The sequence below is a fragment of the Falco cherrug genome, chromosome 2, assembly GCF_023634085.1.
Source record: "Falco cherrug isolate bFalChe1 chromosome 2, bFalChe1.pri, whole genome shotgun sequence".
NCBI classification, from domain to species: Eukaryota; Metazoa; Chordata; class Aves; order Falconiformes; family Falconidae; genus Falco; species Falco cherrug.
Window position 1 is genome coordinate 25,521,326 of NC_073698.1, and position 20,731 is coordinate 25,542,056.

At 42.2% G+C, this 20,731-nt stretch overlaps 1 protein-coding gene across 2 annotated transcripts in view; it reads right to left on the reverse strand.

Moving 5' to 3' along the window:
• Positions 1-20,731, reverse strand: part of STARD13 (StAR related lipid transfer domain containing 13) — a 297,402-nt gene that overhangs the window by 141,425 nt on the left and 135,246 nt on the right. The window contains exon 1 of one of the 2 annotated variants that reach the window (XM_055702063.1): positions 2,102-2,363. The exons of the other annotated variant lie outside the window; for it this stretch is intronic. Within the exon in view, the coding sequence (XP_055558038.1) occupies positions 2,102-2,225 (124 nt within the window). The 5' untranslated portion in view covers positions 2,226-2,363. Of the gene's footprint in view, positions 1-2,101; positions 2,364-20,731 lie in introns of those variants that run through there. 2 annotated transcript variants of the gene reach the window in all.

Consider the following 20,731-nt stretch of genomic DNA (forward strand, 5'->3'; position numbering starts at 1 on the left):
CTGACCTCCCACCATCTCATCCAACCCCAACAATTACATAATTTTTAAGAATTAAGCTTTCTTGTGCTTACTTTCTTTACAGATATATGTTGGGCAACTGGTGTCTGAAACCGTAAAAAATAGATTAAAAAGTAAAGCAAACCAAAACAGTAACTATGTTAAGTGCCTGAAAAGCCATCATCATAGCGATGCTTTAATCACAAGTCTTTGTTTGGCTTGCTGGTTGGAAACAACAGCACACTGATGGTCAAAATTGCATTTTGTTTCTGTCCTTGCTCTTCAACACTAGTTACCAGTTAGCTACACTGCTGCTCTGTCAGTCAGGGCTGAACTACAATGTCAACTTTGAGGAAAAAAGAAAGGATAGTACAACTATCTACCTGACTGGCATTGGATTCTATTGCGATGGAGAAGAAGCTGGTTTAGCAACAAGCAAATAATGACACATTTAGATCAGCTTAAATTCCCTGCCTTCTCATTAACAAAAGCTGAAAGACGAGGCATAGGAATATGCACTGTAACTACAGGGGCCTGAGGAAAAGTAAATATAAAAACAAGGACAAAAATGCCAGAGACATAAAAGCATCTGAACAGGAGAACACCTCTGGAATCAACAGATGTTATTTGTACACATTTTGTTATGTCATCAGATTATTTAATGAAAGGGCATGTGTATCGGTGTCTCACCAGTATAATATGAATAGCACTTAAATTTTGGCAGTGCATAAACCCAGGACATTAGTATTCTATCCACCTTAAATAAAAAGTTTTACTCCATCAGTTTTAATACCCAGTTGCTTTAAGAAGTTGGCTACAGCTTCATGGCTGCCTGCCCAGGTCCTTTGCTCAATCAAGCAATAGTTGTCTTTGACCAAAAAAGAAAAAATAGCCAACAGTATCCTTGCTGAATGTTTGCTGGCATCTGCTATTAATATAGGAATAAGCAGATTACATGTAAAGACAGGCTAATATTTTGGGTAACCATAACACTACAAAATTAGCTGGTTTAGTAATTAATTACTGAACCTAGCCACTTTATTTTTTCAAAAAATTACCACGCATCTTTAATCCGTTATTTTAATTGTATGTGCACAAGAACTGGTGTGCTGTAGACACAGCTTAAAGACCTGTACCATACACTGTTTACCTCTGTATCATACAATATCAGCATGTCACAGTGCCCTAGGCAAGGTCACCAAACTCCTAACAATGCTGTAGGATGTGGCAGAGGAATCCATCTTTACAAATTAGCCTTCGTTATACACGATTCCGCTCATAAATCTTGATGTATTGTTTTCAGGCATAACAATTCTACTTTGCACTTGCCGTACTCTGCAGATCTTTTAATTCATGAAGTATTTGACAAATACAAACTAGCTGTACATTTGCACGCGTAAAGTGAATGTGCTGCTGCCACAGCAGTGCTCTAGATGTGACCCGACCTACTGGGGCACCTGCCCTTGCTCCGTGTCCTTCTGGTCCCCACCTGGGGACAGTAAGACCGCAGGAGCCCAGTTCTCCAGAGCAGTTAAGTGACCTAAAGCTATAAAAGTGCCTGAAACAAAACAAACCATTTTTCTTTGGGAGCTGCAGTCCTCCTCCTCCCATGCAAACCCTAGGAGGAACCAACCCGGACCTGCGAGTGACTTGGAAAACTGATCAGACACGCAGGTGAGCCCACTTCCCAGATTTCCCCTCTTGATTTCCGAGATGCTCAGGTGCCTCCGACGCGGGGTTTAGCTCCAGGTTCAGCGCCCCTGAGCCCCGCTGCTTGTGGCACCATCCCCACCGTGCCTGCCACGACCCGGGCAGGTGCTGCCCGCACGGCGCTGGGGGTTTCCGACCTGCCCGCTGCCCGGCCACCGCCAGCCGCATCCGCGCCGGCAGCCGAGGCGGTGCCGGGAGCTCCCCGTCCCGCCCGGGCTGCAGCCCCGACCTCTCCGCGCTCCGGCAGCGGCGGGGTAGGTGCCGCCCAGGCGCCCCGGCCCTCCGTCCCCCGAGGGGGGAGCCCGCTGCGCCGCCGGGGCCGGGACGTCCCCCGGGGGTCTCCCCTCAGGCGGCCGCGGGCAGGTAGCGGCAGCCGCGGCGCGGCGGGACTGACCTGCGAGGCGCCGCTCCCGGACATTCCTCCACAGCAAGTCCCAGGCTTTGGCGGTGGAGTCCCGCAGCTGCTCGCTCAGCGACCTCCGGAGCTGCGCCTTGGCCGGGCGGCGCTGGCTGCTCATCCTCGGCGGCTCCGCATGCCGCCCCGGGCAGCCCCGCTCAGCGCCGGCGGCGGCTCCCCTCGCCGGGGACGGGCGGCGGCGGCCACATGGGGCCGCGGGGCTGCCCCGCCGCGCCGCAGCCCGCGTCAGCGCCGCTCCGGGCAGGCGGCCCCTTCACCTGAGCGCCGCCCGGCACGCCGCCCGCCCCCGCCCCCGGGGCAGCAGCGTCGCCGCCGGCCTGCCTCAGCGCCCCGTCCCACGCCCGGCGCCTCGCCGCCCTCCTCCGCTCCTCAGCCCCCGCGGGGCGGGGAGGGTGCCCCGGGGTCCGGCCCGGCTCCTGCCACGGGCCCTGCCCCGCAGGCGAGGCAGGTCGCCGGCCCCGACCGAGGGTCGCCCCGGCTGCCCGTGAGGGGCCGGCGGCGGGAAGAGGCCGCCCCCGCCCTGGGGACCCCACACCCCTGCGACGGCCCGGGCCACCGCAGGCCTCGCGGCACCGTTTGTGGCCTCGCTTGTGCCTTCACCGACCTTTCGGTGGGCCCCGGCCGCGGGCCCTCCGCCCGCCTCAGCGCCCCGGGCCCGCGGCCCCGGCCAGGCTCCGCGCTCCCCGGGCAGCCGCTGGCTGCCACCCAGCTCCGCGGGAGCCCCGCTGCAGGGAGCCGGTGGCCGCCGCGCCAGGGCGAGGTCACCTGCCATGAGGTGACAGAAAACCTGGCCACCGCCAGATGCCTTCTCTCTAATAGGTGCTTCACCCACGCTGCCACTTTTGCCCAAAGAACACCGGGTTTTGACGAGGTCTCCATTTATCAGCTCTGTACCCGAGCTCAAGACACAGTCCTCACCACACAGGCGCTCCCGTTTCTTTCCCACTTTCTCTGCATGCCACCCACTTACCTCCCACCTTCCACCCCCCTGCATCATCTCCTCTACTCTAACAAGCTCTTATGCTCCTAAGTTTCTCTGCATGCCACCCACTTACCTCCCACCTTCCACCCCCCTGCATCATCTCCTCTACTCTAACAAGCTCTTATGCTCCTAAGAGGTTTCAAAACTAAACCCTGGCAGCCACTTTTTGCACACATTTACAGACTAAAAGGAATCCTGATTCCTCCTTCCCTAGATGAGCCAGAGAGCAACATCAGGGCCCTTATCCCACTTAGGAAAGCAGTTGTGGGGCTCTGCTTGCCCTGTGATCTGGGAAAAGCTCTTGGAACAGTGGCCCCTTCCCTACCCTGGCCACCCGTGAAGTGGACAGTTCCCAGCACCACTGGCAGCAGAGTCCGACAGCTGAGAACGACAACGGGCTTCGTTTAATTTAGTCACAAACCAATGCTTATTGCTTACTCTTTCTGCAGAGTATTCGTGATGTGCAGTGAAGAGGCTGATGTTCCTGAAAGTGCGTGCCATACACTGCTGAATATTCTGGTAAACAAGTCATGTTAAACATTATCAATATCCCTGTCTCCCTGTCTTGTTTAAACTAAACCCGTACCTGCAATGTCAGCAATACCCATACAAGCTAAAAGCAAACAAAACAGATGTATTCCACATTACCGCTCAGTTTTAATAACGTCTTCTGCTTACTCTGTAATGTGAATTTGTTTTCCATTGTCCCTGTTCTTAAAACGCTCATCTTAAACTATTTTATCCGATACAGTGGAGACGATGTGCTTGCCCTGAACTTGTGAAGATATTGTATGTCACTCCTTCTCCTGCAATTCCAGCTACAGTGTCCTCCAAATGACTGGACAAACTCTTACGAGAAAAGGGATGCCTTCCAAGGGCGAATGCATCCAGACCTGGAAGGGGGACAGCATAATTATGTAAATACTCCCACATGCCATGATCCAGAGCAAACACCTGCTGATGTTAATGGGAGAAGAGAGGATTACAGTTCCTACAATCAGCTCCTCTGCCCCATAAATCTGCCTCTGACCTCTGCCTCACTTTATTTAATTCCCTGCCAACACAGCCATTACTGCCGGTACATAAGACCTATGATGGCTGTATTCTGCCATGGGCCTCTATCTGCTAGGAACCAGGTAGCGATGAGAAATTAATTTCTGCCATTGTACTCAGCTGCCCTATAAAGATCAGCAGTGATGCACAGTCTAAAGGTGAAATAATAAAATCATTTTTGAAGGCTTTGTATCATACTGCTGTGTCATTATCCACAAACACCAGTCTGTGTCAGCCAGTACTGTAACCTTCAGCAGTGTTCTTCTGGCAGCTACACTTGAATGCAGCCTCTTACTGTGTCCAGCCTGTCTGGAACGCAGATCTCCCTTTCTTCAGTTGCTTTCTGTGATGGCCAGGATGTAGCAATACAACAAAAGATACTCTCTTCCCTTCTATACTATTTTTGAAGATGTTACTTTATCAGAAATGTCCCTAAACTTCCAGGTTTACCGAAAGCAGCTAATTAGCAATGAGCTACTAGCAATTGCTAATAGCAAGTTATCTCACTGCAGGTTACTAAGATAAAATCCAGGGATACAGCTGATAATCAGCAGCAGAACTGAACTGGCAAGCCTAGACCAAACTCTGGCAGGCACTGACAGAAATCTTACTAATTTCAGGTAGTTTATTGTGGAAAACTAAATCCAGCAGCACGATCAGATTTTCTATACTTTTCTCCACAAAGAAAAAAGTGCTATTGAGTAATGAGAAAGTATCTTGTGCAGCAACTGGCCCATTCCTATTTTATGCTTTTAATCATTGTCAGCTGTTCGGAAGTCAAGCTACCAACACAGGTATTTTTGATGTATTACACCTAGTCGTAGCAGTTACAGTAAGAGCTGTTCTACACAACCTGCTTGAAGAAATGGTAAAGTCCTGGTCTCCCCCCACACATTTTCATCTGTTGCTTCAGTATGCAAGTAACCAACTGATCAATGCTCTTGTCTACAGCATGAAACATTCTGACATCCTGAACAAGATGGATAACATTTCTGGGGGAAAGAAAAGGAAAGCACATTTTCCACAGAAACAGCAGTTTTCCTGCTTGATACTAGTCGCGCCAAAATGGTTCTGCTCAGAATAATTGCAACAAAAACACTGTATATGATGAACAGAAAGGATGAAATTCCCAGTTGCCTTGAAAGAGGCTGAACTATGATATTTATCTTTTCTTATTGATAACAGAATATTGGCAGGAATTAAAGTGGTATTTGACTGTCTGAAAACCTTGCAAGCATATAAAATGTTGAGGGGGAAATCTAAGCTAATTACACCCATGCTCTGATGCCATTGTGGCACAGAAGTCTGATGTTCTAATTATATATTTAGCAATTTATAGTTCCTCCCAATCACCATGGTAATTAAACACAAAGTTAATTGATACTACATAATAATCTGGCCTCTAATTAGCAGTGTGTTTTTAATTTGTTACAGATTCCATTACGCAGCCTGATCTAGTCCTAATAAAGTCACTGTAAAAATTTCCATGCATCTGGTAAGAAGAGAATCAGGCCTAAGGAAAGAGAAAAGTGACTACATCTTGGTCTGCTATTTGCAAACTACTGAAACACTACGATATAAGTACAACTCCTTTCCTTTTTTTCCTCTGGTCCCTAATTATGGTAAGACAGGATTTTTTTGTTAGCAGAAGCACTTCACAATATTTATCTGCTTGTAGAAGAACAAAACCGGATACGTCTTGCAGAGGAAAATATGAGATGAGTACATCCTTGGTTACCGCGTGCTGTTTAGTGGATACAAGCTCCTTGCACTTGTATCTCTTAAAAAGCAATAACAGAGCAAAAGAGGAAACCAATTAGCACTACAGGACCACTGATGCAGTCTGATGCTAATCACTGCAATACCAAATTCTATAATACATCTAATTCTTCAGGAACCGACTGTAAATTAATGAAGCTTCTTGAAGTTTATTATACTCAAAATGGTGTTGCTGTGCTTTTGTAACTTCAAATAGTAGCTCAGACAGCCTAGATATAAATAAATCAAGTGATATTTATAACTTTGGCAATGATCTTTATCTCTTTGGGGGTCCTAGAGCTCTGGAATTTGTTTTCTCTCGCAGGCTAAATGTCCTGAGTGTGATGTTGTAAGTCTGAATTATCACTGGAAGGGAAGAAAAGATTTGAGGTTTTCCTAATAGCAGACTGCAGTGAATTGCATACTAATTCTATGGTTGAAGTTATGTGAAAAGCACCAAGGGCATAGGAGTAGGTGTCCTCTTTGACATCTAAGTAAACAAACAAACATTTTGGATAGAGAAAAATAAGAATCATTATGAATGAGGACAAAATGTTCCAGCCTGGTCCCTGGCATGCTTTCCTTACTTGCTATTTACATATGCAAATTATAATCATTTTAAGATAGCTTTAATGAGGACCAATTATAAAGCAGTTTCACTCTTTCCTGATTTATCAAGAGATTGGCACCTATCTGTTCATCCTTCTCCATTTCAGCTTTCTGAAGCTCTGGGAAAGGATCACTCCTCGCTCTGCCAACAGCAGAGCACTGCTGGCTTTCATTAGTCTGGGCCAAATTCTTTCACTTTTGTTCACAGCGATTAATGCTGAAATAAACAGGACTTCTTGCAGTGCTCACTGTGAAAAGGCTCCAAGTACTCTCAGATACAGACTACAGTAACAAAGTATCTGCTGTTTGACTGTGCTTCCTCTCCCTTGCTGAAACTGGCATGGAGGGGATGGTGGGGAATAAAGCTTTTCTTCTCTTCACACAGAGGATTATTATTATTATTATTATTATTATTAATTATTATAATTATTATTAAACTGTATTATCAAAGCACTTAGAACCAGAAACCAAATGTAGCAAAAGTACAGTCTTTGTCCTCAAGAGATTACAAACTAAATATAAAACAAGACACCACTGAAGAGAAGAGCTAATTGGGGTAGGAAGGGTGGAGTACAAGAGAACAATAACACAATACTGGCCAGTGTAGTAACTACTGGGGTTAGCACACCAGAATTGGTTTTTGGAGGCACTGACACAAAGCGAGTTAGCAAGAGGACCTCCAAGGAGGTTCATATGGTATATTTTTATATTCAGAGGACCGACTCCCAAGCATGAAGGGCACTTTTAGAGAAAGCATGCAAATGTGTGTTTGAAAATGCAATGAGGAGACAACAAAAGCTGGCATCCTGTACCGAGAGACTGTGGGAATCAAGCTTTTAATATTGAACAAGCAATAGAAGGAAGGAACTTCAGCCTTGAGCCAAGTAGTCTCCACTTGATGCAACATAAATGCAGGATGAACTGCAATGAATAGTGACAACAGAGAACTAACTGCCAGAGTATTTGCATTTGGGATGCACTGAAGAGGACCAGATTGTGTCTATCAAGGCAAAGTAAGTGAGAACAAAGATGAGGTGGTAAACATGTGATGAAAGTTTTTGATAGACCAACCAAAAATTTTCAACTGGAAAACTCTTTCGGGGGGGAGAAGAAAAAAGAAAAAAAAGAAAATAAAAGAAAGACATTTCTTACAGAAGAAAAAATAGAGAAAATGTCATTTTTCTGGAAAATAAGTGACATTTTCCTGGTTTTACCATAGAGCAGGATTTTCACATTCTGGCCAAACTTAACTTGGACTTTCCTCTGTCTCACATCCTAGTTGTATCTAGCTCTTGCTGATTATTTTTTCATAACCCCTCTACTTCTCCAATCTTGTCTCCTTAACTCAGTATAATTTGTCACACGAGAAAGATGAACTCCAGATGGAAGGCCTGTGTGACAGGTAGGAGGATGCTCTAATCTGTGAGAATGGTAAAAATGGGGACAGGGAGGCAACTGTGGTACAAATCATCACAATGGTAAGTACAAATGGATGGATTATAGTCTGAGTAAACAGAGTTCTTCTACTGAACAGTAGAAAACAAAGCTGATACTTCAGCTGAAATTCTGAAGAATTGCTGCAACAGAAGTTCTTGCACATTTCTCAGATAGCAGGGGAGAAGAATGGGCAAAACAAACCAAGTGCCAAGAAACTTTCGCTCCCTTTCATAAGATGCTCTGTGGTCATCTTTAAAATGTAGTATGTTGCAGATATGAAAGCTTGGCCTGGGCAAAGCTGGTCGCTGTAGAAATAGCCAGTTCTTCAATGATTAAGCAACTGGGAAAGTGGAGTACATTTTATATGTGTAGATATAGTTTTACTGGAGCAGAGCTTGAAGTTTTGAGGTGATTAACACCCTTGAAAAAGTGAGCAGCTATGACGAAACGCAAAATGTCTCAGCACAGAATATTGTCCCTGTTCTTCTCATTCCAGCTTCTGGTGTCTGATTTTTCCTCTCCTTTTTAGTTGCTTGACAAAAATACATTATTCTGAACTATGTCTTTCTTTGCTCTCAAAGTGCTCATTTCCTTAATATTGTATTGGGACCTTGTCTAAACCAAGATTATTTTTTTTCCAAACTTCCAACTGTTATTACCATCACAGCAGAAATAATTGGAACATTTGTGTAAAAAAAAGCCTTGCAGCAGTCAGTGGCAATTTAGCACATGCCGTATCTGGATATTGGTTCAGAGACCTGGGAGCTTGTTCTTTTTTTTATAACTCTCCTGGATTACACAGGAAAACATGATCAATCTTGACAACAGGTTCCAACAACAACGCAACTGAACTGTTCCCCAAACCAATTTACTTATAAGAGTAAGAACTTTTTTCAGATACACAAATACTCCTGTGCACACACACTTTCCTAGTAATCAGGCTACTGACTGATGGGAGCAGATTGCCAAGTAAGCATATATTGAAAGCTACGGATTTTTACAGACCTTCTTTCACTACTGGTCACACAGCTACTATTTTAACTTATTTAGCAGATTTTTAAATATATATTTAATAGACTTGAAATGCAACGCTACTAATATTTTTGGACAGGAAATGAAGAATGTTGTGGCCTGTTGCAATAGGGGATAGAATTTCAGATAAGCAGATTATAATGACCAGAATCAAAATTTGGCCGAGACCCAAGCCAACCCCTATTAACCTAAAAAGTTCTACAGGATCTTGAATCATTCAGGATGATTTTAAATTTCTTCTTGCTTCCACAGTAAAGAAGGGCCAACTGGATGTTTGCAGTATTGTCTGAGTCTCATTCGAAATGAAGGCTGGTGACGATTTGATTGTAAGCATCATTTCCCACAGCCCTGTTGGGAAGGTTTCCCAGCCGGCTCAGAGCCTGCCTAAGTCCACTCCATCACCCAGCTCTGGCATTACAGAACTCTCTGTTCCAGCAGACTAAGTGGTATGGCCGTTCCTGTGAGTATAAAGGAGCTTAAGCTTAGGAAGAATGCTTGTTTCATGACATTTAACATATCTGGGTATTCCCACTGAGAAGCAGGATATTCATGCTGTGAAGAAGGGGCTGGACTAGGTGGATCCGCAGCTCTTTCTACCCAAAAATGTCTCTGTTTCTGTGAGAACATTTTGGTAGTGTCAGGCAGCACCTGTATTCCATTAACTCCAAAAGCATTTCAGTGTTTACAGTAACCAGGAAATGTCGATGTCTGTGTTATATTAACAAGTCAGCAGTAACAACTGCAGTTCCAGTTTTTAGAGGCACGCAGAGAACTGTTTACTGTGAGTCTCTGAGAGTTTTACTTTTTTTGGTTGAAACATGAATGGGCCTGTAGTAGTGCCCTTTGAAACCATTACAGAAAGCTTTGGAGAAAAAAGTTATCAAAAGTCGTCCAATGTTGCTTCAGTAATGGCTTCATATAATCAGGTAGGCAAAAGCCCAGCTGTGAACTGCAAGTCTAAAAAAATACCTGTGACACCAAATTTGTAGCTCTTCACCACAGTTTTGCTTACACTCTTCCTGCCTTTTGCATGTAGGTTGAGGAGCTTTGCATAATGCCATAATTTCATTCAAGATTCAGTGTCTTGGAAAGAAAGCTACGTTATACTTTTATGTGGAATATACTACTTGTACGCACAGAGAGGTAAGCTATAAGGTGTCACTGCACAGTAGGCAGCAGACTTTATGAAGGCACTTACATGCTGCTGTGTAATTATAGTCTATGTAAAAGAATTCAACTGTGAGAAATTAAATAGTCCACCACACAACACATAACTTGTCTTCCAAATAGACTCCAATTTCTGCATGCATAAGACAAAAAATATATGCTATGCATCCATTTGCCTTTCACAGCACTGAATTTTAATAGTGACATTAAATTACTATTACATCAATAGTAACATAAAACAGCATGGGAGAAAGCTAGAAAATATTCAGATATTTTTCTTTTCTCTTGGGATTGAAAGCAGTACTTGGTAAAGCAACTTAATTCCCAAGAAAGGCAATAGTAGGGACTGCTCCGTAGCTGCCCCCCAGCATGCCAAAGGCAGAGAAAGCCTGAGGAGGTGTTTCCCCATCAGCTGCTGATGTGTACAGAGATGTAACCAAAATGATGACAGAGGGCACAGCCACTGCTCTCTACTGATAATGCCACCACTCGCTTTCCAGAAAAGGCCATCTTTTTTATTTATTATTACTTGAAAAGTTGATTCCAGAAACAACACAGCAGGCTTTACCTTACCCTTGTACACCCTTGGAGCACTGTATTCTAGCTGGCCTGACTCCCCTCTTATGTTTTTTTAATATATATATATTACATATAAATAATACATTATTATAATATATTATTAATAGACACTTTTTTGGGACTCCACAAACAAAATTCCCCTTGACTTCAATTAAGTGCCATACAAAGGAAGGAGATACACATTCAAGACTGTTTGACAAGGGAAGAAAAAGTTATTTTGTTTGGATGCATTGCTGGTTACAAAGTTGCAATAGTTTCTAGTGAGATTAGTTCTTATGAATGATGTCAGAACACCTTTATGGTGCTGCAGTACAGATGCTGCACATACTGTTTACTTACACTACTATCATGCACTCTCTTCAACAGCTTTTTGTCATTTTGTGCTGACATAAATCTGTTCCGTAGTAATTACCTGAGATTGTTCTATGTTTCAGGGAAATTTTTTGAATCATTTACGTCACAAAAACCATGTACGTTGCTTGGAGAGTAGGTGCTAAAGGGATTATAACTCAGCAGGATCTTACACAGTGTTAATTTTTGAGACAAATCAGTTCATTTAGCTGACAGAGAACATTTATACTAAGTAATCCTTGATGTTAATTTGCTCAAAATTATCAGATACATAGTTTGAGAGTTCAGGCCTTAAACATATTTTAGTGAATGGTATTGCTAAAGGGGAAAAAATTACAAGAAGTAAATACAAAACCCAAAACCTAGTCGTCTCATGCCTCATATTGGAGGCTATTCCCAAATTCTATTCTGAAATGTTGCTAAATGGTTTTGCAGTGATCTGAAGATCTTGCTGTCAGTCAAGTCATAAAGAATACTATTTCATCTGTAAAACATTATCCTTCTCCAGGACTTAAACAGATTTGGATTTATCTCCCTCCCTCCTGTCCTATAGCTCATCTTTTATAGCTGGGAAGTATAGGTATAAATTGTCCTTCTAACGTAGAGCTGATGAAACTCAGGGTCTTCTCAAATAATCATCAGGGACAGCTTCCCTTCCTACAAGAACCCCACTAATAATTCTTAAAAAAACCCCAAAAAACCAAACACCACAATTTGGACCAAACACTAGTGACAATCTTACATTAACGGTGAAGTTCTTGACGTGTTGAAGTAATTGTAAAAATTCCCATATGCTTCACTGAAAAATTTCATCCATTGTGGGTACTTCCCTTTCCCTGTTCACTCCCACCATGCTGCTTAAGAGTATGTGAGCATAAACCCCGCCATTTCTTGCCAATTTGATGATCCTCATTAATTGGGGAAACAGGTTGCAGCACCTGAGGGTACTACTTGTTCTGTAACTTACAGTCATTGGATATCCCTATGACTTACAGGTGAGTAGGAATTTAGTGCCACAACATTTTTTCATTAGTTAAGTAAAATGATTGTATCTTCCCCGCATATCGTCCTTCACTGACTTCTCTGAATGTTTCTCTTTGTAGACAGTTTTGTAATGTTGACAATGCTGGACATCACTGTGATACAGTTCCCTGAATTTATATGATGACATTATAATAATATCAATGCTGTTCTTTATGGTTCATATAAATTAGCAGTTTATTTGCTTTCACGACTAGCGCTGCAAATTGAACAGCTGTTTTCACTGAGCTGTTTTAATTAAACTGTCCATAATGTTGCTTAGGTATTTTTCTGAACTGGTAACACTTCATTAAGTATGCAGTATCAGTGAACACTGCAGATCATTCCTGAGCATTACCTCACACTTAGGTAAATTGAAACCCCATCTGCTTTGAGGCTGTCAAATCACCTTGCTTTGGTGATTTGAATTTGGTTCTCAGAAATCTTTCTAATCTTTAGTACCCTAGGAAATCTTGAGTTTGCTAAAGATTTTGCCATCTGTTCACTCACTTGTCAAGATAATGAAGCTTTAAATGACACTTGTCCTAGTAAAAATCTTTTAGGCAAAATGTTATTAGCCTCTCTTCATCCTGAAAACTGACAAGTTTAATGTGGGTGTTGTTGGATCTTTCATAAAGTTTATATTCTATGACCAAAATTTCCTTCCCGCACTGATTTCCGATGTTATTTTCTCTCTGTTTTGAAGATCTCTGGCATATTAATTTGGAAAACCCAGATAAGTTTTATCTCGTCCTGTTTTCCTGTGCAAAAGGTCTTTCTCTTGTCTTTTACAGAGCCATACTGGATCCTACATCTATGTTCTCATCTGGGCATATTATTGCTTGCTTTGTTTCTTTCAGAAACATATGTGACAATTAATATGGGAAGCTGTAATTGTTTTTGCGGCCCACAATGACTTCTTTTCGTCTTTAAATATGCGTATCATTCTAGCTGCCTTGGACAGCTGAACCTATTCCAACACTTCACTTTTAGATCCACTTCTGACAGTGCTTCCTCTCTTTATTTGCAAAGACAACTCCAGAATGCACTCGCATCTGGGCATTAAGTCTGGAAATACTTTGCTCAAGCACAAAATATTAATTATTTTTAAAATTACATCCCTAATTTTTACATGGTAAGTTGCTGTCTGATTTTCAGAAGTGGTTACCACTCATCAGCCACTTCTGAAATCCTTTCTGAAAATCAGGTGATTTGTTTAAAGGCATAAACAGGAATCTGGAAGTTCAGCTTTTGGTCTTCAGTTTATAAACCTTGCTTCTCACTGCCCAGAAAGTCAGCTAATCCTCAGCCAGTCAAGGAGACAACCCATAGGTGATGTCAAGATAGATGATAATTCCATTAACCAGCAGAAGGAAAAGAAAGAAATTGTTTTGATTGCAAGGGCAGAGACATAGTATTATGCATGGATTTAAAGAGCTTGCAGAGAGAAATATGCCCATTTCACTGAGAAGCAGAGAGGACTAAGAAGCTCTGGAGAACATAGAGGTATGGGGTAGAGGCAACAGGAGAGACAGAACAAAGAGAAGGAAGACCACTGTAAGGCATCATGAGGAGAGTAACCAGACTGTAAAGTGGCAGTGCCTTTAAGAGGAAACTGAATAGTGGGTGGAAATAGTAAGGAGGAAAACTGAAACTGGACTTTTGAAAGAAGGAAATGCTGAGAAAATGAACAGAGACAGAGGAGTCCAGAAGACCGTAAGAGAAAAAAAAAAGTAGGTAGGATATGTGGGTGGTATAGAGAAGTGTATGGAGCAATGAACAAAGTGCTCTGGATACACTGCTGGCTATTTGCACTGCTAGTCCAGGTTAATTGAATGATCTGAGTTAAACATAACTTTTAAATGCCTAGTTCTACAACCATTCATTTTAACTTGATCTGTGAATCAGAAATTCTAATAAATTTTCAAAAGCAATAGGTGTAAGATTCCTATTCCTTGAATTTTAGGCACCCATAGTTAAAAAAGAACGGCGGGAGATGGGAAGCTGGGCCAGAGAGGGCTGTCCCTCAGAGGGTGACTCATTCCACCCCAAACTAGCTGCGTAGAAGAGGTGTTACAGCAGACCTGTGGAAGAGGACTTAATCCAGCTGAAGATGTTACCCTCTGACAATGCCTCTCTTGCCACATTGACAGAAGGGGTGCTCAGAAAGCCATCTAAGACTGTAGGTAAAGCTGGAGGTATCAATTCCTGTTTCTGTGGAATTTCAGTAGGATTTCAATATTTAACCATTGTAGGCTCTTTTGAAAATCTCAGGTTGAGTATGTTTCAGTATCGCTCTAAGTCTTTTTTAAAGTCTTAAATAGACTTAAAAGCACTGTCCTCATGATTCTCAATAGAATTGTGTTCTGAAATCCTATGAATTATTTCTCCTTTTGTTCTTTTTTAACACGGGTTACATTTCGATGTGGGGGTCACTGGAATTGTTTTGCTGTTGAATAACAACTTTTCTCTTGCGGCACCAGCTGTAAAACATGAACACCTTGTTGGATCACACTCCGGGAATCTGAAATGGTAATCCTGCCAAAGCTCAGAGCTTCCTTTTTCTTTTGACTGTCGCACTGCTCTTGCTTCTGTTAGTATCACGTTCCTACCACTTGTGTTTTTCAGACACCTACAGCCAAACTCGTTCCCAGCATTACTCCACTGAACCAACAGAGCTGCAACAGAAGTGAATTTGTCTCCGTATGTCTGTAAATTAACCAGTCATTTAAGTTGGAGAGTGACAGTGATAAGCAATAACAGCACAGGAGTGGTGAAATGAAGATATCTCCTAGTTAGTTTTGGACAGTTGACACTAACTCCGTTGTCAGATAAGTCTTACTGACTGTGGGAAAAGCTGAGTGGGAAAAGTCACACTCGCTGCCTGCTAACTGTAGGAGGAAAACAGATCTGGAATGCAGAGGAAATCTTGACATTATCTGTTCCCCAACCCCTACCAGCCAGGCAATCAAAATAAGCTGAGTATCAGCTGCCTCTGGTCCTGGCCCAAACAAATGCGCTTTCTTAGACAAAGGTTTGCTCACAGGAGAGGACGCAAAGAGAAGGAATGAGTCTAAAGTGAGTGTGGGGGACTGTTTCCTGCCAAAAACCAGGAGCTGCTTTTCTGTGACATCTAAAAGGATCATGATGAAACAAACCCAGCACTGTAAACAGAGGTGGCTCTGTGGTTTCCAGAGGACAGCAATGCATATTTGACAACCCCACACCCTTGTGCAACAGAACTCCAGTACTTCACCACTCCACTTGGTCTCTGTTGACATTGTCAAGGGCAGTATGCCACAGACTTTGGTAAAAGAAGGATCAAACACAAGAGAACAAAACCACTGAAAATGACTCCTCTGTGCCCATCCAAATTGTGTTGTGTAAGCATGAAGTATAGCCATTGCAAATGAACACTTGAAAATTAAAGGTATTTCTTCCCCAGTGCTCATAAGACACAGGTTCTATCAAGACCTAAGGAAGCACAATATATTATGTTTACACCAGTGTTCCATATACACATTGCAGCAAGTTAGAGGCATTCCCATATATTTCTGTATACACTCATTTACCTACGTGTAGCTTAATACTCTGGATATCATCCCTGTATGGTTGCTGTTATGATTAAAAAATTCCAAGTTTATGGGGCCATAGAAGAATAGCGCAGTAACAAAAGCCACAAACAAGAAGGTGTACTTTATGTTACTGAATATTTTGAGTTCTCCAATACATCATCCAGCTGTTGAGTGTACTGCATCAGTTCTGTCTGTCTTATAAAAAGGTGAAAATACAAAGCAGGAGAACTTTAGTTTAACTTTGGCAACTCGTCTTGCACTTTCATTAACAAATGAGAGTCCAGAGAACTGTAAATTGAAGATTTCAACAATGTGTTCGTAAGCAGATGAGAAAAGAAACTGTGAAAAGCAAGGCTAATTTTATGTGCTATATGTTTATAAAACAGATGCCAACATCAGCAGTCTGCTAGTGATGCCAGAGTACCTGTGCTCTTGTGCCCACTTTGCCTACTAAAATACCCTGGAAATCAAAACTAGTGCCTTTTCTTGATGGAGGCTGGCATGGATAGTAAGGCAATTACTGCTGGGAAAGCCTGTAAGGAAGACCAGTCAGTTGTAGGATGTTGTAATTATTCCTTTCCATATTCCCTCTCCACTGCTTTGGGAAGCACGCACAGAAAAAATAGTCCTGAGCCTCTTCCTCCTATTTTTGCACCCCAGATCCTTCTGTCTTTGGCAGAGTGGTCCCCCAACACCCTGGGCCTTAGTCACTTGTTCTCCAATTTTTCTATAGATTAAGTAACTTAATTAGCTATCCAAGTAAGTATTAGTTTCAAGACTGCTAAAAGAAATATATACATATTATGAAATATAAGGTTCCCGAGTTTCTCATTTCCTTAGCTCCTTAAAGGCGTTGTTTGATTCTGAAATGCTGTGAAAAGCGGAGGGTATCTTTTTTTTCTTTACAGATATAAATCAATTTCTATACAGCTATAAATGCGTCATTAAGAGACTAATCCTAACACCATCAAGTTGCCAGTGATTGCAGCTGGTACAAAATTAGGTTCTACAAAGGAAGAATCCTTAATATTCTACATGATAAACCTATAAGATTTGATGCTAGAATCGGTTTACTTCTCAGAATTAAGGCAATTTAAAAATAAATTGATAATCACAGGATTGAAAACCATTCAACCAAGCTAGTAACTTCAGTCATACTTACAGATGGGCATTTTCCTGACTTCTAAAAGCAAGCTTTTCTCACTAGCAAGTGTTATCTTAGTGTTAATCACATATCACATGTAATCATATATTGTAGTGAGGATTGAATTTAAAGTAAGGAGAAATCTTCACACTCCTGGTAAACTAAGAATTCCAGAAAAATAAAGTTATTAACAATGACAACTGTAACTGTTCAAGTAATTTTAAAAACAAAAATTACCTGCTGTAATTTGTGGAATAAATTAATTTTGCATCAACTTTGCTTAAAAATAAATTCAGCATTCCCTTTTATTTTTCCATGTAGAAGTCATCCAAACCAGATTTCAAACATTGCACACTTCACAGTCTGTCCTTCCTATTTTAAAATTTGCAGCTAGTACTAAAAACCTGCACAACAATCGTCATGCAGACCTATGCCTTGCACAGTGTGTGCTGGGCAACTTCTTACCTGTTCAGTCATACTGCTTAATTTTAATCCATCATTGAATTGATGCTTAAGTCTGTAAAACTGATGTAAAACCATTGATTTTCACAAGAATTACACCAGGGGAAAATTTGTCCTTTTGCTTTAAAAAAAAAGTTGCCCTGACATACATCCCAGCCTTACATAACAGAGTCTTTGGGAACCAAGAAATACTCCAGGGTAGGTATGTACCCGTCCTGGTTTCAGCTGGGATAGAGTTAATTTTCTTCTTAGTAGCAGGTGCAGGGCTGTGTTCTGGATTTGGTGTAAGAACAATGTTGACAACACACTGATGGGTTTGGTTGTTGCTGGGTGATGTTTATACTAAAGTCAAGGACCTTTCCCTTTCTCGGGCCCTGCCGGCCAGAGGGCTGAAGGGACACAGGACACTGGAAGGGGACACAGCCAGGACAGCTGACCCAAACTGCCCAAAGGGATATTCCATGCCATATGATGTCACACTGAGTATAGCTGAGTATATAGCCGGAGGAAGAAGGAGCAAGCCGGGAGGTTTGGAGCGATGACGTTTGTCATCCCAAGTAACCGTTACGTGTGATGGAGCCCTGCTGTCCTGGGGATGGCTGAACACCTGCCTGCCCATGGGAAGTGGGGAATGAATCCCTCGTTTTGCTTTGCTTGCCTGTGTGGCTTCTGCTTTACCTAATAAACTCACCTATAAACTTACCTATCTCAACCCACGAGTTTTCTCACTTTTACTCTTCTGATCCTCTCCCCCATCCCGCTGTGGGGGGAGTGACTGAATGGCTGCACGGTACTGAGCTGCCAGCTGGGGTTAAACCACGACAGTACCTGATACAAACAAATTTCAAATAAAAGCCTAAAGCTATTACCTTCTCAGACCCCATGTTAAAAGCCAACACTTCATCAAGGCTGGGACAGCAGTTTCCGATCCACTTAATAATACCCATGTCTGAAGGAACCTTTTGGCCATCTGCTTTCTCTAACTTGCCTTTTTTATTGCTCTGCCTTCATAAGGACACAGAGCCAAAATCACAACTGACAAATGCCATTATCTGCAACAGAATTATACACGGGATGCCTTTGGCATGTCTTTTGCGTTTGTATGCAACTCCAGCCTCCTCCTATTGCTGCACTTCAGCTGTGGCTTGACAGCATGGTGGAAATTACTAATTAGTTTTTGCCTTGTGCTGAGTGCTCAGTAAATACCAGCATCTCTATGCGCATTTCTGTCATAGCAACTTGCTGGCCTGGATGGAATCTAATACAGAGAACAGGAAGGGCAGAGACTGGATGGTTTTCATTTGAAAAGCTTGCTAAAGCAACTCTCCTGTTTCTTAGGAAGGTGCCCCTGTAGTTGACATTAACACTACACAGCTCTTTGTCCTCCTCTAGTGGCCCCGTCATATTTAGGGAGAAGCTTACGCAGTGGTTACTTCCTTCAAGTTAACTGCAAGGTGTTGAGGCTTGTGCCTAGAGATCCTTGCGTTCAATCCTAACATAAGCAACAGCGAAGGGTTTCATCTCTCTGGAGGTCTCTCATGGAAGTGGAAACTGGTATCTCTGACCACAGCTGGTCACAGCTACGTAGGCGCTGTGTCTTTTTGTGCCACGGTCATCTCCTCTGAGCAGAGGTTGCACCACAGCAGGTTGTTCAACAGCATGGAACAGTGCCATGGTCTGACTATGGTCCCACAAAAGGTCCTACTTTGCAAAAGGTCAGAAGCTGGCCGCTTTGTTGGCTGGCTTTACTGCCCCAAATAACTTACATTAAGCATATGCTCCAGCCAGAAGCATTCCTGTGTTGGCCTGCCTGACTTGCAAACAGCGCAGAACCTATCTCGCATCCTGAGCCTTTCAAAGAGGAGCTACGTGTCACTCCGATACAGCACAAAACCTCAAAAATTTAATCCTTAGGAACTGATCCTAAATAGTTAAGCATCAAGAACTGAACCTAGAGAACTGTTACATGAGGGAAATGTTTTCTAATGGAGAACACTAAAATTTCTGGAATTGCTACCCATCAGAAATGCTTCCTGTGAAAACAAAAGGCTCCTACTATGTGGCTCATTTTTATATCTGTGTGTGCTTCAGAGCTGTAATGCTTAGTTATCATTATAAACCACTAAAGATTTATTTTGCTGCTTGCATAATTTAAAATGTCTAACCATTAAACTTTTGAAGTTAAACCTTGCCCATGAAATAAAATACAAGGACCTAGCTTGAATTGTGGCTATCAGAGAAATCCGAGGGAAAGGTCTAATTGAAACAGAAAAACAGGTATACTAGATTTTTTTTGTATTATTCAATGAAAATTTTCCAGGCACTTGTTATTTTTTGAATAAATGTTAAATGCCAAAATGTGCCCTTTGCCATGACTTTTGGAAAACCCCACTTTAAAGAAAGTTGGTTGCTCAGATGCAATGGAGCTGAATATGGCTGTTTGTCCACAACCTTTGTCAGACATTTGGTCAGTCACAGAAGAAAATGACTTGGGAATCCTATGGCTCCCTATCTGACCTTCATTGCTGGAAATCAACACCCCTTAATTCCAACAGAGGCAAAACTTTAGAGCAATTTATCAATTTGCATTAGATCACCATTTACAGCAGGGTTCCTGTCATGTCTCAAGAGCAGTTAAAAACCCAAGCTCATCTATCAGCTATCTAGAGTTCAGCTCTCCTTAGGAGTGCAAGCTGTAAAAAAATGACTTTTTAGGTAAAATTTTTATAACACCTTAATCCTGAAACCACCTATATTTTCTACAGCTATTGGCTAGATTTTATTTTTAACATTTACTGGCTCTAGCCTTTTCAATATTTTTCCTTCTTACTAAGAATGCTGACTGAAAATCAGTTACAGAAAGAACTATGGAGCAGGGAAACGGAGGAAGATAATTAGAATGACACTGAATATCAGTATGTGCATAAAGTGTCTTTATACATTACTGCTTCATTGTTTCAGAAGGTTATTATATAAAATTCAGAGTATTCCTTAATAGATCAAGCTTTTGTCTATAATTCACATAATAAAACAATAAACATATGTATTTTTAATCTACATCTGTTGGGTTTTTTTAGAAACAGCCATATCCTGAGATATATATAGCAAGGGTTCTCGTTTTACTCTTGCCTTTGAGAGCTGAGGAACACAGTTTGCCTTCAGCTGCTCCAACGCATCGGTAGGAGCTGAGTAGCAAAGATTTGCCTTTTCAGAAGAACAAAGAAGGGGTTTGTTCTATCATTTCTGATTATGAAAGGAACATATAGGCAGGAAGAGGCAATCTCACTGCCTTATTTTGGGAGCCAGACTGGCACTGCACAGAACTTAGAACAGGAGCTAAATGAAAGGACCCTCTGATGCACTGATTGCAGGACAAGCACCAAGTCTACCTACTTCTAATTTGAGCAATACAAAGCCTAACTAGTTAAGAGGCCAAA